The 24,686-nt window shown below is 43.0% G+C and overlaps 1 protein-coding gene across 2 annotated transcripts in view; it reads left to right on the top strand.

Moving 5' to 3' along the window:
• The first annotated feature begins 1,229 nt into the window (after positions 1-1,229).
• USP32 (ubiquitin specific peptidase 32) overlaps positions 1,230-24,686 on the top strand; it is a 1,504,025-nt gene continuing 1,480,568 nt past the window's right edge. The window contains exon 1 of one of the 2 annotated variants that reach the window (XM_086954917.1): positions 1,230-1,480. In XM_086954917.1, the coding sequence (XP_086811043.1) occupies positions 1,423-1,480 (58 nt within the window). In that variant the 5' untranslated portion in view covers positions 1,230-1,422. The remainder of the gene's footprint in view (positions 1,481-24,686) is intronic. The other variant, XM_086954918.1, reaches the window with a different exon arrangement.

Genomic DNA, 24,686 nt, shown 5'->3' with positions numbered 1-24,686 from the left:
GGTCATGGTGATTTGCTTGGTGCCATAAGAGCTTTGGTTCGAAGTGGGGGTATTTTCAGTTTCTTCCTACTCACTTGCTCAAAAATATATAGTATTGTGCTAAACAACAGCAATTAATAGTATGGCATTGAGAAGGTGCATCTATTGCAAAAAAAAGTAAATGTTAACTTATTATTGCATTTCTCTTTCATTTTGTGTAACGAGTTAACCTGCTTTGTTTAAATAACCGCATTTATCATGTGTTTTGGTGTGTGCTGCAACTATCATAGAAGTCGTTAAGTATCATCATGTCCTGCCCTTAGCCCCGCCCCTAGCCCCGCCCACTCACTACACCTCTAGCGCATTTTAATGAGTACCTGCACTTATTTTTTCCCATTTAAAGCACTCCTTTAAACCGAGTGATGTACTTGTTTTCTACTCAGATTGGAAGCACCTTGTCCTTGTTCTTTACGCGAGCACCGCCCATTCCCTTTACTGTAATAGGCATAATTGTTATTTTTACTCTATTACGAAAATTAAGATGCTCCCATTCTGAAATGGCCGCGATGTTTGTTTCAAGGTGATTAAAAATACATCCAACAAGTTACGGTCGCCTTAAGCTAAATAGTACGTTGGCTTTTCAGAAGTGTGCTGTTATTTAGGAGATCTTCTTACTACAAAAACTAGTTTCCTTATCTGCAACAGAAACAGTAAATTGCATAAATATTTGAGAACTACGTATCGCCTAGTATTACGAATAAAGTAATAAAATATGCTCTTTTCAAATAAAGCACAAAATATTATTATGAATAATGTGGGTTTTTAAAAGATTTTAGCATGCCGATCAAACAAATACAAACTTTTGATTCGTGAAGTCACAACAGATTCCTCCCCCCGTCAACGATAAAAGGATTTAACACATTACAACATGGTCCTCATGCTTGATAAGAAAGGCCATCGCTCTGAAACTGCTGTGCGGCCATTTTGAAATGCGTACTTTGTGATTCAGTGTTTCCGAAATTAAAGCGTATACAATGATTTAAATAATACACGTCTTATTACACACAAACGTATCTTTTTATTGTCATCAGAATTTCCAAACATATTATAAGAAGTGTGATGATCGATAATTATGCTTTAGATATGTATTTGGAATGTGTTGAGCCTCGTTTTGTCCTACCTTAGTTTCCACTTTATACCATGTAGTCCATTTTTTACGTCAAAAGATTTGTGTCTGGGTAGCATTACTCGCATTCCTCGCAGCCTTGTCAGGTGACCAAGGGGAAGAGGAAAAAAAACTATTTCTGTCACGTGACCAAGTATGGAGGCGTCGGCAGGGTGAGAAGGAAGCGGAGCGAGTAGCTTCCCAGGCAGGGGGAGGTGACAGGGAGCGGCGGCTCAGGGATAGGGAGAGCGGCCCCCGCCGTCATGGAGTGAGGGGCCATGGGTGCCAAGGAGTCCCGCATAGGGTTCCTCACTTACGAGGAGGCCGTCAGGAGAGGTAAGCCGGGGGCGTTGTCCTAAGATGTGATGGACTCTGTCTGATCGGGGCAACTGTCAGTTGGGAAGCGCTGTTTCTGTCAGTGGGGACCATTGCCTGTCAGTCGGGGTGCACCTCCTGCAGGGAAGTAAGCCATGGCCATGACGATGTAATGGTCAATTGGCGGGTACAGTGGGGATGCTCTGTCTGCAGAAGATGTCTGGTTGTGGGTCTCTGTTAGTGGATTATTGTCTGTAAGGAAGGGGGTCATTGTCAGGACAGTGCGTCTGTGGATCGCTGTCAAGGGAAGAAACAATCCTAACTGTAAAATTGGGTGGATCCAACCCTGCAGAAACTACAGCATGCAAGTGGAAAAACGTTGCTCAGAGAGAGAGCAGGCATCGACTCGGGGGGATTGTGGAGTCACTATCGATCCAGTGGGTCATCGCTTCTATTTGGATTGAGGCTATACCTGACAAGCGAGTGACATTGTATGACGCGACGTGGCAATGGATAAAGATGATATTGTCAGCAGAATGAAGAACTGTTTTAAGCGCGCACTGTCTTGATAGGTTGACAGAGCTGCTGATAAATGGGACATTTCCTGGTAAAGGAAGTATATATCTTTGCCAGCACTACAGTCTGGAAGAGCAGCATTATCTTTGATAAAGGCACGACCGAGGGCTGGAAGAAGGATATGGTACATAGCCACGGTGCAGGAGGTGAAGCAGGGGATATTCATTTTGTTAAAGTATGCTGCCATAAGTGTGTCAGCCACTGAAATGGGACAGTGAAGGGGCAGTAGAGAGAGGGAGGACATTCCATTTGAAATGCCATTGGCTGTGGGATAAATATCCTTGGTGGGGTAGTGAGTCAGAGCCCATGCTTGTTAACTGGTGCTTATTTTCGAAGGGTCCATATAATATGGAGCCTAGACTAGGTGTTCGAGTTTTTACGTGGCTGGCGTAAGTAGAGAATAGAAGGGACATACTCTTGCGTATTGTGCACCTTCGTCTTATGTCGTTTGCTTAGCGTCACAGCCCTTTTGTAGTTCAGCACTGTGTAGGATGCGGTTGTATTTTTGAAGTACACGTGTGAGTACAGAAATCAAAGCCTTGGAAAACTATGTTTGTTATGTGACCGCCTGTCATTTTAGTGCTCAGATTTTGCATTGTCTCCTAATCATAGTGTCTGAACACCCCGCCAGTTTTGATAGTGAAGGCTGTTTTATGACCGAACGTGTCATTTTAGTGCTCAGATTTTGCATTGTCTCCTTAACATAGTGTCTGAACACCCCGCCAGTTTTGATAGTGAAGGCTGTTTTATGACCGAAAGATCTTTAGATGTAGTCCTATAAGGTCTACATTTTATTATTAATACAAATCTAATTTGCTTGAAAAATTACGACATTTGGCACGACATATTGTTAAATATCATAATTTCCGGGAAAAGAACCAATAAAGGAAGTTAATGTTGTGCCTCTTTGTTGTTCAGTTATGATGTTGCTCAAAAACGTGTAAGCTCTAGATATTCAGTTGTGTGCTGAGCCGCGGAGTGCTTTTATATATGCATTTATAATCATGTATGCTTTTAGCGTGCTAATTGTTTCTGTTAATGTTGTTGTGAAACGAAGTGAGAGGCCGAGAGCGACCGTTTGCTTGAAATGTACCTCCCAAGACTGTATTGCTTCCTCCAGTGATTGGGTTGAATGAAACCAGTGTTTTATTAATCTGGATCTCATGAAGGGTCGGTCTGCAATAGAATTAATTGTGTGTAATGATAGGGCTGTTGCATGGTTTTATTAAAGCAACACCTGATATTTAGCCACGGGTATGCTTTAAATCCAGATATACGCAGCGTTGGATATGAGATCCTGTGGTGGGCAGCTCTATCTCCACATTATGCACCCGTTTCTACAAATCTAGCCGCTCTAGTATGTTCTATCAGTAAAATAGTATTGTGTTGGTGTTTCTGTTACATTCTCTGTAGAGCAGCGCCTTTGAGCAGTGTAACCGTAAACCTAGTCTTCTTGAAGACCTTGACAAGCCTCGGTTTGTGACAGTAGGCCTAGAGTTTCTCAGCTGCTGTGCCGATAAAGCTCGCTTTGGAATAATTGTCAGTCCTATTCGGATGCTGACACTGCCAGCTCAGCCTGCTACTGAATTAAGCTGCTTTATCGTACTGCTGCCTGTCTTTGATTAGTAAGGATCATTAATATAGTCAGATCAGTGTAGGTGTGATGAATCTCCTTTGCTGACATCGTGTGATCCATTGGTCAGGTGTTTGATAACGGCTTTCGTTTGACTTTGACGTTTCCCTGGTTTGGGAAGCAAATCACCGTTTTATGCTCAGAGACTCTTTGTAATCATCTGTTGTTAAAAAGCTAGGCCTTTTAATAGGAGTACATTAATTTCTATAGACCCGGTCCGTTCTATTTTTCAAATTGCCTTTTATGATTACTTGGTGAATAATCTGTAAATATAGATCTGAAAGTCTTTTTCAAAGTGGACAGTACAACTTTTGTTTAATCTTCTTTGTGGATTAATATAGTATTGCTGTCAGTACTGACTTTGATGGTTGTGCACAGATCTCGTTTAACAGTTAACGATCAAATGTGCATAAGGAATGTTTAATTAATTAGAGAGTACAGATTTCTTTTTTAATGTTGTCTTTTCTTTAAGCGTTGCCCAGAAGATCTAAACTGTATAGTTCTGTTGAACTGCAATAGATGTTCAGACTACATCCCCAAAGCATTAGGCTCCTACTGCGAAAGAATCACCAATTTCTTAAACCAAATAAAGTTTGTTTTGACTGACTGACTGACTGACCATTTCTTAAAGCTTCCAAGTTGCGCCATGCATATTGCGTGCAAAAAAAATAATCTCTGCTAAGCATCTCTATTGGGAATTTGGCTAACGTGGGTGGATACTTTGCCACTTGGTTTTTGATTTAAATAAAGCATGTTGTGTGTGAACTGTTTAATCTTCTTAACAGTTTAAGTATTTGTCACTACCTGCTTGTGCAGTTTTAATTTGAAGAATTTTTATTAGGCACTTTTGCAGTGTGACACAGAACTTCTTTTGACATCAGCATCTCGAACATGAGCTTCTGGCCGCAAAAAACTATAGATTTACAGAAACTAGAATGTGATGAGGAAGGTGAACTTTAAAGTAGAACAGTATTACAAAGCCTTCCGTTTTCTTAGATCTATACTTTGCACATATTTTCAGTTTGAGTCACAATAAAACTATATACATATTACACGTTCTCAATTTCAAACACCAAATGATAGTCATTTACCTGGAATCACTCAACTTGTTTGGCCAAGTTGTAAAAGGCAGGATTAGAATTCAGGTCTCCAGGCTTCTAGTCATCTACTACCAAATGAAAACGAACATGTGAGAGTTTGTACCCTAATCTATTTTGTATGCTGGTTAGTATTTCATTTTACTAAGCACACAATAATAGTACATAGTTAGTTTGTAGTTTTCTTATAAATAGCTACTCTCAAATTATTAAGTTAAAACATTTCACATTTCCTAAAAAAAACATTGAGAATTGTGAACTGCAGATGATGCAACTTGATTATGTAGTATAAATGCTAGACTACGTTTGAGCAAGTTTTTTCCCATCTTTTCAATTTGAATGAATTATGATCCTAGCCAAATCACTTTGTCTCCCTGTACCCCCGCCCTACTCCCCTTTTCTGTGAATATTCAGACCACTTAGACATGCACATTCTCAACATTAAGGCCCCATGAAAATATACCAAACTTAGAAATACATACATTTTAACACTTTCTCGCAGTAGCGTTCGGAGCAGTAACTTGCATACATAGAAGGAAAAAAGTAGCCACAAGTAGGTCTCCTTTGTACAGGTAGAGAGAAAATAAAAACAACTTATGCAACATCTCTGGGTGTCTCTTTGCAGCTGTTTCTCTTTGGTAATATATATTTGAAATCATTAATATCTAATTAAAGCATGTAGTATATATCCAGTACCGTGACTAACACTGTATTATTTCTTGCCTCCAAGTCCCTGCAGTTTTAACTTTTCCTCTATCGATGCCAGTGAAACAATACTTCTATGACTGTAGACTGTGCGCTAGAGTCCAAAAGTCACACCATATATTTTCTGTGCATGCTGTATCGTTTTACATCTATGGTAATTTGCTTTCTTCCTAGTTTTATGACTAAATATTTTAGTTTATATTGTATCTGTGCTGAAAGAGTGGAATCCTCTGTTTGTGTTTATGCTGAGCAGCGATTGGTCTCTCATGTGTTTGTGCCTGGCTCTAAATCTATACTCATGTTAATTTGCCCTGGACCCACCTAGCCACTTGTAGCGGGTGGATGGTCCTAGCCCACTCTCCAGAATACAATGGCTGCACATGCCACTACAGTAACAGTCGCATTGTTCCATGTGTAGCAGCTTAGAAGGCGTTCCTTGTGTAGTGGCTTGGAAGATATTGCATCTAAGAAAGCAGTTGCAGAATAGTTATTCATTTTAATACAAGACCTGTTATGCTTTAGAGCACGAGCACCAGGAGATTTGCATAATTAATATATACCACAGTCACTAATGTTTCAAATTTGATTTTTCAGTATATTAATCCATTAAGAAGCGAGGTGTTGGTCTGAACTGTTGAAAAAGGAAATTTGAATTATAATCCTGACTTCTGACATGCTCTAAATTTGTAGTCCTGGAGAAGTCCAAGTCACTTGGGGTCTGAGTACGACTTTGGCGGTGCGGCTCCGAGTCTGCCCTGCCAAACCCGAGGTCAGACCTCCCACAATTTTAAGAGTTTCCTCCTGTCTGGCGGGCTTTGTTTTTTACATTCCCACGGCGGTGCCCTGAAAATGGACACCACAATGGGAACATTGTAAAGTCCATGCAGTGCAGTAACTGGTGGGCATGCACACAGGGGGGCGCATTTTTGTGCCCTCCTGTGTGCATCCACAGGGCTAGAGGCATTGGGCCCCTTTTGGTTCCTCCCCACCATGGTTTTCATGGCGGTAGAACCACCATGAAAACCGTGGCGGAGATAAAGCTTGTAATATGCTTGGCTGGACTGCTGCAGTCCCATCAATCGAATCAATCAATCAAGACATTTGTATAGCGCTCTACTCACCCCGAGGGTCTCAAGGCGCTGGGGGAGAGGCGTTCGTTACTGCTCGAAAAGCTAGGTCTTGAGTTGCTTCCTAAAGAGAGAAGGTCCTGGGTTCGCCGAAGGTGGGTGGGGAGGGAGTTCCATGTCTTGGCTGCCAGGTAGGAGAAGGGTCTTCCTCCGGCGGTGGTTCTGCAGATGCGTGGAACGGGGGCGAGGCTGGTTGATCGTAGCTGGCGGGTGGGCGTGTAGAAGGTCAGTCGGGTGTTGAGGTAATTGGGGCCCAGGTCGTGGAGAGCCTTGTGTGCGTGGGTGATGAGTCTGAACGTGATCCTCTTGTTGACGGGGAGCCAGTGCAGGTCTCTCAGGTGGCCGGAGATGTGGCTGTGTCGGGGGATGTCCAGGACGAGTCGTGCCGAGGCGTTCTGCCTTCGAGTCTTTTCTGAAGTTTGGCTGTGGATCCGGCGTAGAGGGTGTTTACGTAGTCCAGTCGGCTGGTGACGAGTGCCTGGGTGACCGTCTTCCTGGTGTCTGTGGGCATCCATTCGAAGATCTTACGGAGCATGCGCAGGGTGTTGAAGCATCATGATGAGACGGCGTTGACTTGTCTGGTCATCGAGAGGGAGGAGTCCAGGATGAAGCCCAGGTTACGTGTGTGGTCCGTTGGCTTGGGAACGGTGCCCAGGGCAGGGGGCACTGCATATTATTGCCTCCTGACCACTGCAACACTTCCAGAGAGCAGCCGTTGTGGCAGGGCAATCGTAGTCCACCCACCCTTGTTGAAATTCCTGACCGCCAACACCCTACTCACCGGCGCGAGTGTGGCGGTCCATGTACCGCCAGACTCTTAATCAAGGCCTCAGAGTACATGTACTCATCAAGAAATTAAGATTGGAAAATTAATTTACAAGTATCACGTTTATGTAGGCTCATTTATGACATTTGTTTGTGCATTTTATCCTGGTTGTGTTTTTGTGCCTAATTTGTTCCATTTAGCTTATCTTTTTTGCAGTAGTTTTTCACTGGTATTAAGCAGGGAGTCACGTTTTTTGGCTGTTCCTATTGCTTGACTCACGGTTTTGTGCCATCGCTGTATGCTTGTTTGACTTTCATAGATCCTTATCGAAGTAGTCTACCTATTTCTTCAATTTGTGGTGATACCATAGATACTTTTTATTTTCCATCTGTCTTTACTGTTATATCGTCATTCTTCATCCAAGTCTACCACTGACCTTTCAGAGTTCTGTTACTGAATTTTGCCACACTCATCCTTCTTGAAGTCTGAAATCAAGACACCCATAAGCAGCCTCTTGTTATGTGTGTAAACATCGCCAGTCAAGTAAAAACAGGCATCTTATTACGAAAGAATGAAACGAAGGACTAAGCTTGATTGCTCTGTGTGCATCTATTCATGAAGAGTTGCCCTTTACAACTTGCATCATACTTTTTAGGAGTTCTATTGATAATAAATGTGTGTACCTTGACTCAAACACGCTGTTCTATCCTACTTAATTTTCCAAATGTAAGGTTTCCATGTTAAAGTAGGATTTAAACACTTCCTCCAATACTGTTTGGGGTTTGTCTTCGACTACTTGAAAGTTCAGCTCGTCGTATTTCAGCCCCTTAAAGCCAGTAGGGAGGTCCAGGTAGCTGTTGCTAATGCTCTCATTGTTGAATACCATATTTCAGTTCTTTACAGATTTTTAGTGAAATGTGGTTTCCTTGGGAGATAAAAAAAAAATATTTATATTACCTTTCAAAAACCTCAATAAAATCATAACTACAACTTAGTCTGATTAATAAATAAAGTAAGTATTAATACATTTTAAAACAGTGGACTTAGATGTTAAAAGGTTTGCAAAAAAACTTTGGCGCTCATTAGGATGGCAGACGGACTCCAGGCCCCAAGTGTAGACCGGGACCGTCTGCCATACATGCGGCGGTTCCGCACCACAAATCAAGATGCAACCGCCACCATGACTGATGCATTCTGATGTTTAACATAGTGGCGGGTGCTGCTAAAAAAGCAGCACCCGCCGCGAAGTGCAAATGGCATGTTGCGCATTTCACAGCACTGCATGGCACCACACCGTGCCTGCCACGTAGTGCTGTAAAATGTAGGGGGGTACTATGGGTACCCCCCAAGTGCACCCTCACCACCACCTACACAAGGGTGGCCCACAACGGTCCCCCAATACAAATCTCCACAAGCCTTTCCATGGCTGCATTGCTGCTATGGAAAGTTACTAGCAAAGCAAGGAAGGTCCAAGGATTACAAGGCTAACAACGCTTAATAAGCTGGTTTCATAGGTAAATGGAGACACACTCAAAGCTCTGGACCTCTTGAGCTTCGTAAGGATAAGGGAGTTTGAGAAGGGGAGAGTGTGTACTCCGTGAAAGTCAGTATTTTGCTTTTTGGGATAAATACCCGTTCTTTCAGATTTTCATATAGAAGCCACGACTACTTCGAGTTGCGGTGTAACATCTTTATTGTTGTATTGTGAGACATGGACAGCCGACACGTGTTTCGCCCACTTATGGTGTATTGCGCCGGGGCTTTCTCAAGGCTATTTACACAAATGCAGCGTATAATACAACTGTTTCCATATTATCAAAGTTCCAAAGCAGGAGTTTCAATACTCGCAAATCAATATTCTTCTGTAAGATTGCGGAAGGCTAGTCGCTGCAGTTCGGTCCCTGCCCGCGGCTCTCGACATTCGGCATCGAATTGCTGCTATGGAAAGGCCTTTTCAAAAACAGCATTATAATTTGGTGGACGGTAACTGCTAGGCACCGCCACCATTTGGTGCTCCCTGCACCGCTCTGGCAATCGGAACAATTGCCTTTGGCGGTTCCATGGCGGACGGTCTTTGCGTCTACCAAGGTTCCCACCACCATCCTAATTTGGCGGTGGGAAAGTAGTTGTATGATGGCGGAAGGACCGCCATCGCAGGGCCAGCGGTTGCCACCGCCGGCCCTGCGGTGGGGGTCCTTCTGCCATCCTAATCGACCCCTTTGTATCAAATCTTTTTTTGGGTTGAACTTTGTCTCAGTGCAGGCTTCGCTTTAGATATCGAAGAGCAATGGTGGCGTCATCCACTGCCCCATCAGTTTATTTCTCCTATTCCGCTCTGTTAGGTACATTTTCTTTTGGAAGCTTAGACCCAGTTTGATGCTCAGTAAAGTATTGTGCAGTTGGTCAGTAGGTAACCGCTGTGAAGTGTTTGTGTCATGAAGCTTAAGAGCTCTTAAGTCACATGGAGTATTAGGTTCACAGCAGTTTCAAATGATTGCAGTAGGGTTCTCATGGCTGATTGGGAGTAACGCCAGTGCACCAGGAACGTCACTGTTGTAGCTTTACATTAATATCCCCTCCTTCCTAAGCTCATCTTTGCTCTGGTAAATCCTAAACATTACAGGAACTCAATTATGAGCCCCTCAATACATTAAATAATGAGCTTTTTATGCTTTCATTCTACATACAGTGTCTTCAGTAACTGGCTCCATCAGCTATGACGAAAGTACTGGGCTCTCTTTGTTGTAATCCTGGATTTTATATACTTATGTCTGAGGAAACCCTTCTTAAATAATGCCCTTTCTGTGCTGTGTCGTAAATAGTTACTGCAGTAAATTGACTTAAAAACCCTTAACATTGCATTTTTTGTCGCCATGTGTTTACCAGGTGATCACAATGTTTATTTCGACATTATTATGTATTTTGACTGATACTGTTTCTGTTGTTATTCGTACAGTACATTTATATTTGCGTTGTTTGTTTATAAGGTCATTGATGATCAGGAGTTACTGGAGTCCGTGGAGGGCTCTGCCCTTGCAGAATGCCTTGGCTCATGGACGCCAGGCTGTATTGTTGTAATGGAGTCTAAAGTTCACATTATTGTGGAACCTATTCAAGGGCATTTTGCTGATAAGAGAGTTGGTTACTTTGACTTTTGACCACAGGTGGAAATATTTCATGCAGCTGATAAAGAATAAAAGTAACACTGTTAGTTCCTTATGAGTGCCTAAAATGCCTCCAAAGCATTTTTCTAGCACATAATTCACACAGTTTGTTACATCCAAATGATCTCATTTGTTGTTTAAACTCTGTAGTAATCGACAGTAGGATCTAGGCAATTTAAGCTTTTGCTTCCAAGCTTTATTGTTTAGTCATCGCAGCTAGAAGTGATGACTCTCTAGGAAAAACCCCGCTTCCATGAGCGCATTCATCCTGGGTTAAAGTCTGCTGAGAGAGGGTGAATGAGTAGGCTCTTTGATTAGTAGTGCATTTGTTTATTTAACTTTCTTCTACTGTATGTAAATGAAGCTAGACGTGCGCGTGTTCATGTCTCAGTGAGTGGTGTTTAGTAATGTCCGGTTACTTAAAGCACTCACACTCCCCTCCATAGGTTATTGACCACAGGAGCTGCTCTGCTTCACGCAGCCTGCCCCCTCCTTATTAAACACGTTACAGGAGGTGCTGTGCTTAAAGTGCCCTGCCCCCTCCATATTTGACTGGCCCCTGTTGCACTACTCACTCAGCCTTTTATCTCCATTTATTACCTGTCCAGGAGGTGCTGTGTGGATGACCGCATACCCCGCCCTGCGGTTGAGTGATCTGTACTCCTCCATGTTGTGTGCTGCGCTGACTGGTGCCACAGCCTACCCTTCCTGTGTTGCTCACTCCAGAAGGCTCTCTGCTCAGTGGCAGCACCCTTCTCCGTAGTGCCAGCTCTGTAGGGGTGAGCGAGCAGTACTCCGCACGCTCACGGTACTCCGTGGAATTCGGCTGAGTTTTTCAGTACCTCTACAAAATTTCACATAGTAAAACTCTGTGAGCTCCACCCAGGCCTATGTCTTTATTAAAAAGACTGCAGAAATATTGACATTAAAATGGATAGAGAGCGATAGGGATTGAATGGCTCCCAGTAAAGCCTTAGTGGGAATAAGAGGTTTGATCTGGAGTATTTCTGTGCAAAAGGGGAACAAGATAAGAGCAATTGACGTGCACCCCAGGTAAACAGACAGAATTGCGGATGTCCTGTGATGAATATAAACTCCTCTTTTAACAAAAGTACCTAAGCCAATAAGCCCCATGTTTTGGGTAAGTTGTACCTGACTGTTACGGAAAGGGCATTAACACTTTCTAGCAGTTACATATAGGAAATAATTCTACTTACGGTTAAACTATGTAATGTGAGAGGATTAGGCCTGTTGAGGTTAACATTTTATATATTCACCAGAAAGGGAGTTGATGGCCAACTTGGTGAACAGTACCTTGGATGACTAAGCTTACACAGTGTAGCAAAGTGGTGAGACCATATAGTATTCTGAATATTCTTTCAAGATAGAACCTCAGTAATGGGAGTCCAATTTGAACTTAAGTGTCAGGGAGGCAATTCTGCATTTGACCATTCCAAAGGCGAGAAAAAGCCCACTGCTTCATTTAAAATATGAATGAATGAATAAAACTTTATTTTTTGGTTACTCAAAACCATTAAATAAGACATCAAACTTTAAGTAAACATTTTTATCCTTTCAGAGGTAAAGTGATGAAAAATGAAAAGAAAAGAAAAAAAACAAAAAACCTTAATATGAATAAAAACATGATTAAAAACTAAATTCATTAGTCCAGTTCTTCATGAGCCGATATGTCTCACTGGTTTTGCAGTTAGCGGCCGCTGGCATAGTCATGCGGGGCCATCAGCTTCCGGCATGCATGTTCGATGAATTTGCCGAACACAGCCATATCTTTCACTGTTTCCATTGTGAATAGATAGTGAACCGCCTCCTTTTATCGTTCTAATTCCTTGTCTGAGTAAAATTGGCTTTAAATAGCGATTGTGCTCACCGGACAACCCCGGGCAGCAAAACAGGGTGTGAGCGAAGCTCTCTTGTTTATACTTGCAAAAGCAGCACTCAGAGTGCAATGTCTCAAGTCTCCTCGTGGGGTAAAGGTCTTTGAGGGGCAAAAGATGTAATCGGAGCTCTAAAATCCTGTTAACTGCCGCCTTGCACACTGCTTGGGTGAGGTGCGATTTCGAGGTCTGTGCCAGCTGCGGGAGTATTAGGGACTCATGGAAGCCTCTTAGTTCCAATGCTTCCAGGTCAGTAGTGCGTGAGCAAAGCCGGACTTGTCGTTTTGTTGCGCTTTTAATGGCTGCATAGTTGATTAGCTCGGGGTCCCAGTTGTCCACAGCAAGGTTCAGAGTGTCTTTAGCAAGGGACAGAATATTTGACCATGGATTCTTTTCTTCCAGGAAAATGTTCCTTCTACTGAATTTCAGCGAATTTTCTGGGGCCGCGGTTGTAAGATAAAAATATTTTGCTAATTGCGGCCAGTTCCTCAAGTTTTTGTTGTGTCAAGCTGAATTCGAGCCGCACTAGCGTGTTTCTGGTGCTGGAGGGTAGATTGAATAGTTTTTTATAGGCCGAACAGTGGATTTTTTTCCAGGGTATTTGATAGTTTGCCTGGGAAGGCCTGCTGAGCATAATTTAATGATGGTATTAACTTCACCCTTAATACTCTTTGAATTGCTGTTATCGTGGGGCTATATAGAGTTTCGTGCCGCTTCCCCAGGGCATATGAGATGCTTTTCCCTTTTGCCCGTATTTTGTCTAGATGTACTCCTGGGCGCCCTGTCTCACAAAGCCAGACTCCCAAATAGTTGTATTGTCGTGTGCAGTCCAACGTCAACTGTCCTATCCTCCATTTTATCGTTTTTTTTTTTTCGGAAAAGGTCCAAATATTATTATTTTTGATTTGACTGCATTCACAATCAGTTTATTTTTTGCATTGTAAGTGCCCAGGGCCGTTAAAGCTTTTTGAAGCCCAATTTTAGTGTGGTCTAATAGTACCAGATCGTCGGCGTACTGCAGTAATTGAATCTTGGTATGCCCAAGACGGGGGGGTTGCTAATGATGCTCCCATCAAGGCTTTGCCCATGTCTGCGGTGTATAAGTTGAATAACATCGGGGCTAGTACGCATCCTTGCTTCAAGCCGCGATTGGTGTCAATTTTCTCTGAAGCTGACATAGTTGACAGTTTAATTCTGACCCACGTGTTTGTATGTAGGGATATAATTGCTTTTAATAAATGTGGCTCGATGTTCCAGGTTTCTAGTTTCTGCCAAAGAATGGAGCGGTAGACACCATCAAAGGCTGCAGTGTAGTCAATGAAACAGGCAAAGATAGGAAGAGAGTTTCGTGTCACTGCCTTGTGTATTAGGTATGAGAGCGCTATGATGTTATCCACTGTTGAGGCTCCTGGTCTGAACCCGGTTTGGTAAAATGGCAGGAGGCCCTCCTTACTGACCCAGTTTGAAAGCTCCATTAATAGGGTACTTGCATGGCCTTTCCTTCGATGTCTAGGAGAGCAATCATGCGGTAGTTTTGTGGATTTGATGTTGACCCTTTCTTGTAGATGGGATGCAGGAGCGACCCTCGCCAAGAATCCGGTACGTTCCCTGCCAATCGACATTCGGTGTATAGCACGGACAAATTTTCGGTCCAAAAGTCTGTATCTTGCCTGAAGAGGAGCCCGGCAGGCCGTTGAGTCCTGGCGCTCCATTGGGTCTAATTTTTTTAAATATTGTGTTGACTAACTTTTTTTCTACTGTATTTAAATTTTTCGGGTTAGTTAGTTGTGATACGTTGTCTAGTTCTGTAAGTGAATAGTTTAGGATGCCTTCCTCTTTATATAAAGATGTCACATGGGCTATCCAGGTGTCAGTCAATTGAGTTCTCGCTCTGCGTACTCCCTTGATTTAGAGTATTGAGGTATTGCCAGAACTCTTGCGTTTTACCGGGGCTCAGCAATCCAAAGATCTTTAACCACTTTGCCTCAGTTTGTTTCAGTTTTTCCGCCCAAACTTGTTTGGAGTGTAATTTTTCTGTTTCCTGCATGAGTTTCTTATCTTTAGTAGAACCAGTTTTCAGGTAAGTCCTTCGTTTAGTGCGCACTAGTTTCGCGCTTTCATGGATTGCAAGGATATCACCAAGGTTGTGCCTAGAGTAAGAGTTAGTTTTACTTGTTTTCCCTCCTTGTAGGTATAATACTAGATTATAGGCAAGCTGGTCCCATTCTTTAATTATGCCCCTGATTGTATCCTTTAATGTGCCATCCGCCCAAGCTTTTTTCCATTCCTCAAACTTGTGCATAGGGCCTGCGGCCCATTTAATCCTTCTTACCAATGTATGATGTTCAATGCAGGTTGTTGATCCCAGTTGTTTAAGTGTGTAGTGGTTATCTGCTGTCAAGTTTAAAGTTGTTTTTAGCGCCGCATGGTCGCTTTCCTTCCGCTGTTCAACTTTGTACCCTGTCATTAGGCTCTGTAGCCGGGTACTTAAAAGAATATAGTCAATTGTAGTATGATTGTTGTATGTTGGCGGACAGAGGTTTTCTGGAGAATCCTTTAAGAATAAGGAACGGGCTGATGCCAGCTGATAGGCATGCAAGAGAGCGTTGAATGCTTCCGTCGCGGGAGAGCTGTAACTTTCTGCTGATTTATCTCCAATGTTGTGTGTATTGAAATCCCCAAGAATTATTGAGTCCATGTGGGCGTATTGTAAGAGGAGGTTTTCAATGTCTTCTAATAACTCGGAGAACTTTTCCTTTGTTCCCCGTCCATTAGGGTTATAGTAAACATTGATCAGCAATATAGACAATGTGCCCTTACTTGATGAAAGGCATTTCAGAATGCCGGCCATGTAAACGTTTGACGTTGTTATAATTTCCCTAAATTGTATCTTCCGAGAGAGCCTAATATATATGGAGATGCCTCCAGACGGTCTGCGAAGATGTTCTCCTTAACAACTGGTTTGTGATAGTCCGCAAATTCCCTGATAGAGACTGGTTTGATAGCCCACGTTTCTTGCATGCAGATTATATCCATTCCTTCGTAAAACAGGGGTGTTGCGGGATATTGTATTAGTTTTGGTATCCCAGCTACGTTCCAGGACATAATAGATAAGTTCTGTTTGCCGACTGTCGCCCTTTTCTGTTTTATGCTTGGTAAATCTGCCTGCCAATGCAGTGATTTAGTCCTGTCAATGCAGTGATGTAGTTCATTTAAAATGTTTATAAAAGAAAGGCAGAGGGCAGACATATTGACCCCGCATCCCATCAGTTACTTACTTTCCCAGATGGATTCATAAATGACTTAATGAACAAATTCCAGATATAGTTAATTTAAGGGTGGGTGGCATCTCGTCTAGAACATGTAGGTTGTGAGGCAAATATCACAAGTGTGGGGCAGTCCTCAACACTGTGTAAGCTAAATAATTAGGTTACATAAAGTGAAAGCAGGTACTGGAAGGGGAAAGCATCACCTGTAGATTACAGCATTGGATTATTAATGGCAATGGGACTTACCAATGTCTACTAACACTCCTTTTCAGTGAATTCTTCAAATATTCCAACGTTGCTCCACCCTAGGGCTGATATCTGCAGGCTGGTCAAATTCACTTTATACATTTTATGTTTGAATGTGTGAATGTGAGCCTTGCGCCTTGGCTTACTGCATGGTGTTAAAGACATGGATCCATGCAAAATTGGAAAGTGGGAAGCAGCAGACATAAAATCATGCTCAAAATGGTTAAAAACATGGCTAACCTCCTCAGTTGTATTCTCATTTCGGCACATCACGAATTGCTTCCAAATGCACATAATCTTACCCCGAATTACCTTCTCCTTGGCCATGATCACTGTTCTAGTGACATTTAATAGACCCACTTTCATGTTAACATCTGCTCTTTACATGAAAGAAATTCATGTGATAGGTTTTAGTGCCAGTAAGGGCTGGGAATCCAAAAGGTTTGACATAAAAACCTCCTATGCAGTTTATGGCATTGGACTAAGCGCTTCGTAAAATTGTTTGCATTATTTGAAGGAAAAGCATAATCCGTGTGAAAAGGTAATATTATGCACAGGATGATCATGAAACTAGGACGTACGGGATTCTGAACACTGAGCCATGTGCCCCTTAATTGCCCCGGGTGATCGTCAGCTCCATATCAGACCTTCTGCTGTGATCACTGAGTGGGGATCTACTAGGGAGGGATACCACTGGAAACGTGGTGTCTCCCCTTTCCAAATCGGTGTTCGATGCAGCTGAACTGTGTCCCTGATCCACAATTACTCTGAAAGCAGAGGGAGCACACAGTTTATGCTACTTTCAGTTGCATGAGTAGTTATGTCAATATGCATAGTATGTTGCATATTTCTGTAAGAAAAAAAATATATACATACCTCATTTTGCGAAGGATGATCTAGTCTTGCAGCCAGAGTTGGGGGCTCTAAAAGGGAATACCTCTGGTTCAATCACCAGAGGGGTTTCAAGACCTTAGAGCAAGGACTAAATTTTCACATCCCCTATGGGGGGGACGTTCTGCAGAGGCCATGAACATCACGTCCTCCACACTTGCATGGTTAAACACTGATCCGGGATTTTAGGACTACTCCACCCATTAAGCTGGTTTACAGGCAAAATGTTTTAGCCCCTTCTATGCCATGGATGTAACAGTTAGGTCCATGGCTGTGGCACTCCGGTGCCACGGATGTAACCGTTGGGTCCAAGGGACACCACGGCCTATCCCTCTGTTTGACTAACATCCTAGTCCGGTAATGGCACCTTGCCATACCCTCAGCACCGATTTGGTGTACTCCGGGAGCAATGGTGGTACTTCTGGCCACATATTGCTTACACTGAGTCCTTACATCCCCAGATCATGGCCATCAGCATTTAGGGGGAGTTCTTTAGTGACTTAAAAACACAATCATTTGGATCATGTTGGGAAACCTAGTGGTCCTTCCAGAAGTCTTATAGAACTATTGCCCTGTCATAAATCCCACTGAACAGCTGAAACAAAGCTATTCTGAAGAACCTCATTCCAAAGTGCATAACTCATCTACCGCTTTGAAGTTGTCTTCATGGAACCAATATGGTGCATTATGAAGAATGGACACAAACTTGAGCGGGATTTTCATCCATAAAGGGCAGCTCGACCGTGGAGAAGTGTGGCTCACTGGTTAGAAGCGGCAGACCCTGAAGCAGAGGTCGGCCCGGGACCAGGGTTCAATTCCCGACGCGGCAGGGTCTTGGATCAATGTCCGCGGACTCGATAATTCTCGCCTAGGTGCCTACGCTAAACATGGGTCCCACTCTGCAACTCTGGGCAATAGCTTGCTTAATCTCAACGCGGCAGGGTCTTGGATCAATGTCCGCGGACTCGATAATTCTCGCCTAGGTGCCTACGCTAAACATGGGTCCCACTCTGCAACTCTGGGCAATAGCTTGCTTAATCTCCACAACGGCCCCAGCAGCGCCGGGGATGCCTGGCTTCACCTTGGTGGTGCCCTCTCACAGGGAAAGCCAGGACGGGTTCCCCAGCGGTACACAGCGCCAGGACGCCACGTAACAGGTAAAAGTGCGCTTTACAAGTATACATACATTACATTACGTATAGTGTTGTTATTGATCTTCCCGTTTCATGTTTCTACACTGTTGAGTTAAGGCGATGCTTAGAGGGGGTACCAGTTGTCTTAATAAACTCATTTACGGTGTTAGCCACTCGAGTACGAGTCTCTAGTGAATAGATTTCTTTCAGTATTGAATACATCATGCCTTTTGCTGAACGATGAATTTTGTTGGGGTACCTATCTTTGTGATATCAGTTGTCCAGCTGAGAGAGAAAATCTTTGTCGCTCTGCATCCTTTTTTTCCTTGTTCAGGTTCTCCTTTTCCTTGGGTTGACGTCAATGTGTTTAAATGAGCTCTTAGGGGTAATAAATTAAGTGTTATATCATGGGTGAAGATGGGTCTGTAGAAAAAATATTTAGCTGGTTATGAAATTGCATCAACAAATCTAATTATTTATGTCATTAATTTTTTAATTTGCACGTAATTCACCTTTCCGTTTTTTTTATGTGGCGTGCTCTTAAATTGCTCAACTGTTAAAATACTTTAAAAACGACTTTGTTTGGACATATCATTTTGGAGCACAAGTTCTTGTTTGACAGTTTAGCTTTACCGGCATCTGAGATGTGGAATTTTTAAGTTTCTCACTCCAATATCATACTATTTGCTCACATGCTATATGACCACAACACAGGCTGTGAAACACCACGGTTCTACTTTCTTCCTCGTTTCTGCCTCTCCCACGTTAATATTCTAATTACCACTTTGATGATCTTCACTCTAGCAATTAAGCTAAGTCTTTCTCTCACTGCATTTTTGCAGTCTTTGCATCTGATTTGTCATGCCATTCTTTTCACTTCAGACAAATGTTTCAGGAGGTCCTTCTAAACTTTTGTCCATGCCGTAGAACATATTTCCATTTATGTAAATATACTTTCAGAATCGCCTGTATTGGAATACCGAAGGACCTCACATTTTCCACAGTTCTTTGTATTGTATCTCAGGCTGGTGTTCGTTGCCCTAGTAATCAAAATTAATAAACTACAATAATTATAGTAAAACCTGTACTTAATATTGTGTAGAGAACTAATCGTATCCCAAAGAGTTCTCTACATACCTCGATTCGTAGGTTATATGTCGTTACCACGAATTCCGTTGCAACGCATGCCTTTTCCACGCATGCGTTACCACGGAATTCGTTTTCCCCTCATCATCTTTTCCACATCGTTGTTACGTTCTAAAGAGGAAGCGGAAGTTTATTCCTGCTTCCTCTCTTTCGACGCTGATTTCTTTGGCACGGCGGGATCGTTTTTTTATGGGGGGGGAGACCCCTCCAACCCCCCTTTTTAATCCTACGTTTTTTTTTTCGTGGTTAAGACTATCGTTGTAGGCATACGCGTTGAAAAGACGTTTACGTGGTAAGTGCCTCGTTGTAAACGTTACGCGTGGTAATGCCTTCGTTGTTAATGATGTTTCCCCGATTCGTACTGGATCTGGGTATTGACCAACTGTCTAATTAGACATTTTGTCATTCTGTTTCTAAACGGCTTTCTCAATTCATGTTGTGCAATTGTTTTTAAGACCGAGCAAAACCACAAGAATTCACAATAGTTATATTTCTTGAATATTACACATGGATTATTGTAACAGATGATGAAATCAGGCATGTGGTTACCAATAAAAATACATGCAGTGTCCGTTTTCCTGGCACTTAGGAGTCCCGTTTTTTTTCTGTATATAGCTAGAGATGACATTACCTCTGGGTGAGCACCTAATCACAGAAAAAATATTATAAAGCAATAGAGTGGCTATAGCTCAGGTGGCAAATGCAGTACGAGGAGGATTTTCATTCTGTACCACGTGACAGTAGGAAGTGGGCTTATATTTTTTTAATTTGCTGACAAATACAGTAGGGTGGGGTTTTACATTACATTATGAGCTCTGAAAGCTTTACTTTATTACTAACAGGCTTTCCTTTATGGATATCTAGTTCAGGAGGAGATGGGGAGGTCTGGTTTTAGTTATGTGCATTTGTATTTATATATTTAGTCCTTTCTGAATTAAATCACATTTTCTTTTCCAAAGTAAAATCTCTGGCTGAATTGGAAGCAACATTAGAATAATCATGGCCACTGCATACTTCTTAGTTTATAGCCCACTTGTAAGCCTTGGACTAGTCAACCTCACTACTCTGTGGGTCACATATGGAAGGGGTCTATTTGATGCTCAGTTTGCATCCAACAATAACATGACTCTGTGACACTAAAGTTATCACAATTGAAGCCAAGCAACCCCCGATTCGGATCTTTTTCCCAAATTCTGGCAAACTGTAGTGGAGGTACATTATTACTGGGCACTGTCCAGAAGATGCAGGCTCTTCTATTGTCCGTCACCCCTTGTATCCACTACTGTAGCGCTGCAGGCTCCTGCAACTGCATTGGTTGCCATGTGTGTCAATAGTAGCCAGACTAAGTATAACGAGGCATGATGTACAGTGGATTCCCTACTCGTAAAAGTCTCCACAGACCACTTCCTTCATCTACTCAGTTCTCATTTCTGTTGTACGTTCACCAGGCTCATCTGATAAATAAAACATCCACTTTGATGATTACCTGTCTTCTTACAAGTTCCTGACCGCATGTTAAGGGCATGTTACTGCACATGTGCACTGTATTTGCACTCGAGCAGCAGAGACGGAGTCACTGTAGGGTTGATGCACCAAGACTGGCGTAAGCCAATGAGAGCAGCTGCTAGTAATGTTATGGAATTTATAAAGCGCATGGCTGCCTCAGCAACGGGGTGTCGCAACGCTAGTCTCAAAAGAGAACCACCTGTGATTAAAAGCCAGAAGAAAGGTAAAGAAAACTTAGATGGATAACAGCGAAGTCTTTAGAGATTTCCTAAAAGACCAGTGGTTCTGAATGCACATCAGAGGTAAAGGAAGAGCGTTCCAAAGGGCAAGGGCTTTAGCGCGAACACGTGGCACACAGGTCAATTTTAGATCAGCTGCACGTAAGGATCGTGAAGGGAGGTACGGCATCAACAACTTGGACAGAATGGGCGGGGGTCCCCGGGAAAAGAAGATCCTATGGGCTGTTCACAGAGCCTTAAACTGAACACGCTTGTGCACCTGGAGCCAGTGCAATCTGCAAATAGCGTCTGCAGCCGGACAGTACTTTGGAAGGGAAAACAGCAACCTTGCTGCAGCATTTTGAGCCATCTAAAGTCTTCTAATCGCAACCTTGTTATCTCACAGTTATAGGATTCTGCAGCAGTCCAGCCTAGAAAGGATAACAGTCTGAACGTTAACTTGACTGATGATGGGATCAAAGAAGCCCAGAATGGGTTTGAGTTCATATAGATGCCCAAAACAGGTGCCTGCCACAAATTTCGCCCGTGCCTCAAAGGTTAAGGCACTATCCACCAACCATACACCTAGATTATTGACCACCGATTTAGGACAAGAAGTCTCAAGAGAGAAGGGCCACCAGCAGTTCCCCAAAACGTGGACGTCCTGGCCTTTTAGCAGGATTTAAGACTTATTCGTGTTCGGCCGCAAACAATTATCAGTCATCCATTCTGCGACCGACAGCATACCAATTTGGAAATTGACCAGATCTGAAGAGGGAGTGCCAGTAAAGGAAAACACAAGCTGAGTGTTGTCAGCATAGGATACCAGCGCAAACCCCAGATCTTTTACAACCTGCGCCAAAGGCTTGCTATAGATAATAAACAAAGTAGATTTCAGGGAGGAGCCCTTGGGCAGTGGCGTAGCTAGGGGGGGGGGGTGGTCTGCCCCAGGTGGCATGAATTTTGGCGGAGGTGGCCTCCCCTTTACCCCATCCCCCCGCGCTATCACCTGCCGACTCAGGTCGGCAAATGTAGAAAAAACTCACCAGCCCTCACCCCACCCACTCTTCACTTTGGTCACCGTAGGACAGCAAAAGCAGTGACTGCCATCTGCACCCATAGAGCTAGCTACTCCACTGCCCTGGGGGATGCCACGGTGTAAAGTATGCAAGCTGTAGCTAAAAGGTGGAAACATGACCTGGAAGAAATGATCGGCAAGTAAAGAGTCATGCCAAATTAGATCAGCGCCACCTATCCAATCTCTCGTAGGCTCTGGAGCAAGATGTTGTGACATACAGTGTCGAAAGCAGCACTTACGTCAAGTAGAATCAGTACAGAAGAACTGCCCTCATCGAAGACGCCACGAAGATGCTTGGTGACTGTAAGAAGAGCTGACTCATTACTTTGCAATAACCTAAAACCATTCTGGGAGAAGTCCGAGATATGATTTTCTTCTAAAACGTTTGTTAAAATGGCCGTAACGTGAGACTCTGTTACCTTTACGAAAAACGTTAAGAGAGAAATAGGGCAAACGTTTCTGGTTTGGAAGCTTCCAAAGCAAGTTTTTTCAGTAGGAGGATAACTTTGGCATGCTTACAAGAGCTCGGTACAGATGCCGATGTCAATGAAAGATTAATCAGTTCAAAACTGAGTGGATAGAGGCAGTCCAGAAGTCTCAGAAACCCGTCTGGCCTGAGAGGATCAGCCATGAGTCAGACTTAACTTTCTTCCATAAGGTGTGTAACCCCGACAAGAACATCGGGGTGTATGAATTGTAGCCGTGGCAAGATAGTACTAGTCAGTCCAACTGGATAAACAGTGATATTAGAGACGAAGCTGGAATAGATGTTTTCTACTTTGATAAAGTACCTTGCCAGCTTCTCACAGTGATAATTTGATACTTCCATAGATTCCACAGCAAGTACAGGTTTAGGTAAGCTGTTCAGGGGAGAGAGAATTACTTTTGCAGGGTTATTGCTGTTCTTTGTTTTTGTCCTTTAACTAGTAACTACTGTTTAGCTATTTTTTGAGGCCAGAGGCAGTGTCCCCGAGTGGAGGGTGAGTGTCTATGAGCGTTAAGGGCAGGGGGCTGAGACTTTGGTCTCTGGTGTAACTGCTGCTTGATGTCACATGACGTTTTGAGCAGAAGAATTGGAGAAACGGCTATCCAGGCGGCGAGGAAACGTCCAGCTAGCGTCTGCAAGTGGTCAGTCAGCTGCCTCTGGGCTAGGGTTCTTCCTAATCTCTTTGCAGGCTCCCGAGGGAAAGTAGTCTGTTACGTCTCACAAGTGGAAAATTAGGACTCCGATTAGGAGTGGTAGATGTAGGATTGTTTGGAAAGTAAGAGTCCATCATCAAATACGTGCACAGTGTGTCTTACACAATGACTTTATTTAAAACGAGAGCGCAACTGTTGAAACCCTTTTGATGCAAAATCAAAATGCCCTAAAAACGAACAGTAATCACATACTTGTAGTGTTCCACTGCCGACCGCACTCCATTAACCTTCAGAGTAACACTCCTACACTATCAGGAGCTGATATCAAACCCATCACACTGAGATTCCCTTTCATCCTTTAGACTAGTGTCTGACACTGTTGACAGGACTCACACTAGCAGTCATATATTACTGAGAGCACTCGTTCCAATCAAAGAACAACAGTCTCGCACCCACAGCAGCACTCTCGTACCACCCACAATTTGGCAGCAAAGTGCAAGGTTGTGTGTGCTGCTGTGGATGCTCTAGTGGGTCAATGCGTGGATAGATGGATGCATCAGTGTCCGCTTGAAAGACTAGGCACATGAAAGCGGAGTGAGTTAGAATGGATGGATGGGTGGATGGGTGGATGGGTGGATGGGTGGATGGATGGATGGATGGATGGATGGATGGATGGATGGATGGATGCATGCCTACAAGCACTTTCATTCATAAACTAAGTCACACACGTTGCCCTCGCTTGGTGATTGGAATGTGGAGTTTTTAAATCCAGTGAACGGTAACATTTACTTACATGCTAGTATTTTTACTAATCCTTGGCCCCTGCCATAGTATTTGTCCAGCCTTTAAAACCCTTAATGTAATAGCATTCTGAACCTGGCAACAATCAGGCAGTCACCTAGACCATTCTCAACTTATTTTCATTTTTAAGACATTAGAACTGATACTTAAAAAAATATATATACACATTTATGTAACACATGTCGGGACTCTCTACACAATTCTGACAGCTGTGGTGGGGAAGGGGGGTCGGGGAGTAGTGGGTCAGGGGATGGTGCTGCTTCTCCAAGCTGGATTACACCATTGCACTGTGTGGATAATGCAGTCGGTGGGGAAATGAATGGCATGCATTCAAACCATTTTGACTTGTAACAAGTTCTCTCTGGGCATGAAAATATCTTCGCTTCTTCTTTATTAAATGTGGCTTAGTGGTTCCAGACAAATGGGTACACAAAGATCTAAGTGTGGTTGCGGCAAGGTTGTTAAAATGTTAAAGAAAAATCAATAAATATAATAATGATATACAAAAAAGTGTGATCCACTTTAAGAATTGTTTAGCTGTGCTTTCGGCATATTGTCGGACACATTACCAGCCAGTGATTGGTTTTCAAGTTTGTATTTCTTTTATTTTGCAATAGGAAAGGGCCAACAGGCACCACTCAATATGCAGAGATTGTGATAAATAAATGTTTTTTCTCTAAAGTAGCATAATGCAATTGTCACAAGTTCGACTTGTCATTATGGTTGCATTTATATATAGAAGTGACAGGCGCGCAGCTGTTGTACAGGGACTGAAATATGCATCAAGAAACACTGCTTAAAAGCAAAATCAATTCAGGATGTAGCAGGAGCACTGT

The sequence above is a fragment of the Lissotriton vulgaris genome, chromosome 2_1 (genome assembly GCF_964263255.1).
Source record: "Lissotriton vulgaris chromosome 2_1, aLisVul1.2, whole genome shotgun sequence".
NCBI classification, from domain to species: Eukaryota; Metazoa; Chordata; class Amphibia; order Caudata; family Salamandridae; genus Lissotriton; species Lissotriton vulgaris.
Note: the sequence above shows the minus strand (reverse complement) of the source record. Positions and strands in the feature narration are given on the sequence as shown.